The sequence below is a fragment of the Ceratotherium simum genome, chromosome 6 (assembly GCF_057802395.1).
Source record: "Ceratotherium simum simum isolate JZ-2026a chromosome 6, ASM5780239v1, whole genome shotgun sequence".
Lineage (NCBI taxonomy): Eukaryota > Metazoa > Chordata > Mammalia > Perissodactyla > Rhinocerotidae > Ceratotherium > Ceratotherium simum.
In genome coordinates, this window is record NC_141905.1 from 78,883,964 (window position 1) to 78,889,963 (window position 6,000).

The window sequence follows — 6,000 nt, forward strand, 5'->3', positions numbered from 1 at the left end:
GCACACAGATTACATTTCAACATTTTTTCTTTTCAAATTCTTATTAAATTTCTTTTCAAATTCTTATTAAGTTGGATTTTTGTAAAGTTGATTGGCTAATATCTCAGAAGTCAAAGTAATGTTTATTAAAATGACTTGATTAGCTACAGTAAAATTTAAATAATTCAAGTCTTACAATCCAGGCTCAATTTCCCTTTTCTTTTTTCCTACTGTAGAAATTTCAGCTGGAAAGGGTTAATCTACAGGAAGTCAAACGGTCAACTTATGATCATACCAGGAAATGTACAGACCAGCTCCTTCTCCTGGGTCAAGTACGTCAGTTTTTATAACTCTCTGGATGTTTCATGGAGTTGCTAGGCGATTCGTATTTCAGAGCATCACACAGACAATATATATATATCATAGTGTGTCTGTGGAAGTATAAGAAAATTTAGGCTTTCTTTCAAAATAAGACCAACAAACCTTGTGAGACAGCAAAAATACATGGTTAACCAGGTTGTAGTTTTGGCTTCCATGAGGTCAAATGAAGCCTGTCTGTTTTGTTTTGTTTATGTGTTTCTGAACTGACTGGTACAAAGCTAAAACAAGCTGTCACTTGAGCACTGACATAAACCAGACTGTGGTTTTATGTTTGTCCCGAGAAGCAGTGCGGTACTTCTGTTCAGTGTGTGTGTATGTAAACAAAGCATTCACAAGCAATTTTTTTTGTTTTGTTTTTTGGGGGTTTTTTTTGTTTTTTTATTCGTGAGGAGATCAGCCCTGAGCTAACATCTGCCAATCCTCCTCTTTTTTTGCTGAGGAAGATTGGCCCTGGGCTAACATCCGTGCCCATCTTCCTCTACTTTATATGGGACGCCGCCACAGTATGGCCTGCCAAGCAGTGCGTCGGTGCGCGCCCGGGATACGAATGGGCAAACCCCGGCCCCGCAGCGGAGTGCGCACACTTAACCGCTACGCCACCAGGCCAGCCCCCACAAGCAATTTTTGAAAATGAAAGTCTTCTTTCAGCTATAAACTTGTGTTCCAAATATGAGTTAAAAGAGGTTATGTTGGAGGAAGATGGTCTCATAATTAGAAGAACTGTTTCTCTTGTTAGACAGACAGAGCTGTACAGTTGCTACTGGAAACAAGTGCAGATAACCAGCATTATTACTGTGATTCACTGAAAGCCTGTTTGGTCACAACAGTCACCTCATCGGGCCCCTCCCAGAGCACCATTAAGCTGGTGGCAACTAATATGATTGCCAATGGCAAGCTGGCAGGTGAGGCGCGCTTCGTGGGCATATTTGTTAGTATTCTGGGAAATCAGGCCTGTTCCCAGCAAAGTGGCTGATTATTAGGGATATTTCTCTTTTTTTATATATATATATATGCTGGAGAAAAATAGATTATTGCTAGCCAATTATAAGATTACCATATAATTTAATCACCTAAACCAGAACACTTTATAAGAGTGAAAGGGGGCACTATTAATAATTACCAAAACAATAGGCATAAATTGGACAAACTCGGGCAAACTAAAACAACGAAAACCAATAAGTGAGAGATGCTTTACTGTTCATTTTCTGGACTATATTTGTGCTTCCTATCCTGGTTACGTGACGAGTAACGTTGCAGAACTGCATTTTAATATTTTGTTTTAAAATTCAAGTCAGGAATGTCTCCAGTAGGCATAAAGTGCTCGAGACTAGATGAAGTCAAATAGTGATTTTCCTTTTTAGTGACTTGTCAGAGAGAGAGGTGCAGTGTCACTTGGGGCTGCTGTTCTGTCTTCCAGAGGGTGTTCAGTTGCTCTGCCTGATAGACAAGGCTGCAGATGCCTGCCGCTACCTGCAGACGTACGGCGAGTGGAACCGGGCAGCATGGCTTGCAAAAGTAGGTGATTCCAGTCAGTGCCGTGAGCGTTTGGGACAGAAAGTTCAGTCCTGAGCTTCTGACTCATGATTCAGAAGCATCTTTTGGCTATAAAGCTGCTTTGCAAATGTTCTCTTACAACTCTCATCCTCCTGTTCTTTATGAGTATAAATTACATTTCTTCTTATTGAAAAATGGAGATTGCATTGAAATGAAAGCAGCTGGCTCCTCTCCCTGCTGGGTGTGAGCCCAGACTACCGCCCAGAGGTGTTGCCAGGCCCCTGGCTCTCACAGGCTCGGCCGTTCTCACTCCTGTTCGTGGTAGGCAGCTGCGTCAGGGCAGGGTGCTAATAAAGCAAAGCCTAGCATTTGTTTCATAGGAACAGATCCCATTTTGATTGAATTATATTTTTCTTTATATAGTGCAGGATGTCTTTGTTTTTAACCTCGCATCTCTGTCAGGTCCGTTTAAATTCTGAAGAGTGCGCTGATGTGTTAAAGCGGTGGGTTGACCACCTTTGCTCTCCACAAGTCAACCAGAAGTCGAAGGCCCTCCTGGTCCTCCTCTCCCTGGGCTGCTTTTCCAGCGTGGCCGAGACGCTTCACAGGTACCCGCAGAGTGCCCCGTGGCTGGTCAGGATGGCAGTGCCTAACCACTTCTCACTCTCTTGAGGCTCTGCCGGGGGGATGGTAGTACTCAATGTGTGGAGCGAAAGGGGAAGCATATACTTTAGGTTTATTAAAAAACCTAAAGGGAATGGAACAGTCCGTGTTTATTCATTCTTCATTTGGTCTAGGAGCTATGTTATTTTCCTACCAATATACTAATCAGACCTAACGGGTACTTATTTAAAAAAAATATAAAAGAAGTCTTCAAAGAGTTGGGGACAATTCAGCTTTGAGTAGAGCAACTGAGACGAAGGCCAAAGAACAGTAGAAAAGGTGCCAGAAGGTGGTGAGTTGGAGATGTCCCCTCTGAAAATCTTGAAGAGTAATACCCATCACTTATGGGACATTTTGTTTATTTAAAACTAAGGGAGGGAGGTTGAGGCAAATATGGCAAAAGATTACTTGTTAAGTCAGGAGAGTGGGTACCTGAATACTTGTCCTATCTCTGCAGATTTCTGTGTATTTCAACTATTTCACAGTTTTTTTAAAGTATTAATTAAAAAGAGCTCAGGACTGGGGACATGAGTGTTCTCCCCTCCTTTCCTCTATAAATCAGGGCTTAGAAAGGTGCTAGTGTAACTGACACAACGCTTGGGTTTCCAGGGAAAATGTATACAAGTCTTTATGTAGAAATATGCCCTTGGATAGTTGTCCCCCGCAAATGCTGTAAATCACAAAGCCTAACTCTTGGTTATTTGTTTTGCAGCATGAGATACTTCGATCGAGCTGCCTTATTTGTGGAAGCTTGTCTCAAGTACGGTGCGATTGACCTCAGTGAGGACACAGATATCCTTTGCTAGGATGTTTATGCTGAAGAGGAAGCCAATGCCATGAGTGGGTTTTAGAATTCCTCTCTGTCGTGCTACCTAGGCAGGAACTATATTATATGGAGAAAGATCCATATTCTGATTCACCAAAGCCAGGAAAAAGGGAGAAATGGGAAGGAAGAATCGGATTGAAGGTTGTTGCACTGCCGGCATCAGCTCTGAGCTGGACGGGGAGGCACGGAGGACTGTAAAGGGGAAGGATCCCAAATTTTGTAGTGTTTTGTTTGAACTTAAAAAGAAGGTAAAGGAAATAATCTAAGAAAGGTATAGGAACCTGCTACTTTAAAATACTACTATTTCAGAGCAGTGTACTCCGTGGAGTAAAGTTGTTTATATTTATCTGAAAAATATATACTGGAATAAATAAGAAAGAAAGACTCGCTGTTACCCATGGGGACAATATAATGTGGACCAAGACACAGCACTTCAAAGAGATGTGTCTTGCAGGCAAGTCACTATGGTCCTCCTGTGAGCAGGAACTTTTTTTGTCTTCTAGACATCACTTGAATCCACATTTTTTTCTTCGAAAAGAGCAGGCTTGAGAATATAACCCCCAGCCCCTTGTGTTTGCAGAGCCCTACTTCTTCTCACTGCACTTTTTCTTGAATTGTTACGTCGTGGCCTCTTTTCTGTGTGTCAGATATTCGGTTTTCTGTACATTTTTTACAGAAAATTAAACTAAACTTGAACTTACTCAACATCATATATCTAGACACTGGTGAAGTTGACTATAGATGGAAGGAGCCATTTTGAATATCAGAACACAGTGGAGCAGGCCCCTCCAAAAACCCAGCACCCAGAGATCTGGAGCTGCTGCCCGGAGCAGGCTTTGTAAATAGAACCTCACTGCAGCTCTCTCTGCCCCCAAACTGCCAACCTTCACACTTGCAAATGGCACCAGGGTATGCATGTAAGTTTCTCTTCTGTCATCTCTTTTCCAGTCTTGAGTTGTGTGTAGGTCATGGGAGAACCTGGGAGGACGTTAGTTGGGTCTTCTAGGAGAAGGAGAAGCTTTGGGCCTCCCCCAGCCAGGAATTGCCCTCCCCCAGAGAAAACGTGCCTGCGCTTTGCAGTGCTGCCCTCCCGTGGCCTCCACAGTCCTCCTGAGCATCCTGCCTGTGGGAGCCTGTGTGGTGTAGTCAAGGCCCTTTCTGCCCTTCTTTCCCTTAACTGTGGTTTACAGAAACTCATCTCTGCGATATATGCGGATTATGCCCGAAGTTTGAAGAACCTCGGTTTTAAACAGGCAGCCATTCTTTTTGCTTCAAAAGCTGGAACAGCTGGCAGAGATTTATTGAAGGAGCTGGAATCCCCCAAGCGAGAACTGGCTGAAGAGTGACGGGTTAATAAGTGCCAGGGAATCTGATCTCAAAAGCAGGGCGGGGCGGGGAGTGGGCCTGGCTGTGTCACGGTCACAGTCCAGACTGATGAGGATGCCCTCCCTTCCAGGATCCCTGTGGGCTGTTTCACATGTTTCTAAGGCTACACATGCACAACAGTATATCAGCATTTACATTGTTAGGAGCAGGTTCTCTGTCCTGTATTTATCTCAGAGAAAAAAATGAGTGCTTCAGATTTTGAAAGTGTATAACCTTTTATACTTTTGGAGATTGAGCTTTAAGAGGCCCTGGAAATACTTTTAATTTTTTTAAACTTAAAGTGATTGAATTGCTTTTCTCGTTGACTAAATTAAAAGATGTTTGAAAACTCGGTAGTAAAAGAAGTTCATGAGACCTATTGTCAAATATGTACTGTGCCTGTTCGTATACAGTCATTCAAGATACGAACAGAGCAGGAACGTTTCAACAGTGAAGATGACTTACCAAAGCATTCCCTGTTTTCTCACCTTGAAAACGCAGACTGTTGGTTCCCTCGTTTAGGCAGTTGCTAAATTTTGTAATTTCAGGCTGATAGGCTCATCTGGAAATTGTAAGTTTTATGTTTTGTTCCAGTACGTGCAGTCTTTGATATTTTAAATTTTAACTCCTGTGGTGCGTTACAGTAACCTCCTTTTTGAAGTCTCTCTTTTGTGCTTTAATTTTCTGTCTTTGTGTTCTTCCAACAATTGAGATATATGAGATGTTCCTATTATAAATTATTGCTGAGAACTTAAATGTCTATAACTTATAGAAATGATAAATAAAAAGGAAATTCCAGCCAGGCCTTTGTGTTCTGTCTGTTGCTGTGCATGAGGCCAGGTGCTCTGCTGGCTCCTCAGGAGTCAGTCCAACTCCCACCTACCAAAGTCCAGGCCCCTCGCTGAATCCAGAGACTGGGGTGTGGGGATTCCAGGAGTGCAGCATAGAGCAGGACCGAACACTTGCACCCAGGGCAGGTCTGCCTCTGGGTTCCCGAGGGATCAGGGCTCAGCATGCAACTGGAGGTGAGGCAAGGAAGTGGCATGCCCATCTTTTCCCTCCTGGATGTCCCGGGTGCACGTATCCTCACTCCCACCAGGAGGTTTGACTTTTAGATGGAATCGTAGCTTGTGTCCCCTCGGACAAGGAACTGAGATCCCTGAAGAGGAAGGACCTGTCCCAGGAATGCTTGTTCCCAGGCTGATGCTTTGGCTAAACGTCCCAGAAGAAGTCCAGGATCCTTTCATTGGTGCTATACCTGGCTCATTTTACTTGCCTTTTCTTTGCCTAGG

General features: G+C 43.4%; 1 protein-coding gene across 2 annotated transcripts in view; it reads left to right on the top strand.

Moving 5' to 3' along the window:
- WDR11 (WD repeat domain 11) overlaps positions 1 to 5,512 on the top strand; it is a 58,520-nt gene extending 53,008 nt beyond the window's left edge. Inside the window, exons 24-29 of one of the 2 annotated variants that reach the window (XM_087432713.1) lie at positions 216 to 311; positions 1,097 to 1,262; positions 1,778 to 1,875; positions 2,317 to 2,462; positions 3,230 to 3,309; positions 4,532 to 5,512. In XM_087432713.1, coding sequence (XP_087288839.1) covers positions 216 to 311; positions 1,097 to 1,262; positions 1,778 to 1,875; positions 2,317 to 2,462; positions 3,230 to 3,309; positions 4,532 to 4,689 — 744 coding nt within the window. In that variant the 3' untranslated portion in view covers positions 4,690 to 5,512. Of the gene's footprint in view, positions 1 to 215; positions 312 to 1,096; positions 1,263 to 1,777; positions 1,876 to 2,316; positions 2,463 to 3,229; positions 3,310 to 4,531 lie in introns of those variants that run through there. The other variant, XR_015552522.1, reaches the window with a different exon arrangement.
- The last annotated feature ends 488 nt before the right edge of the window (positions 5,513 to 6,000 follow it).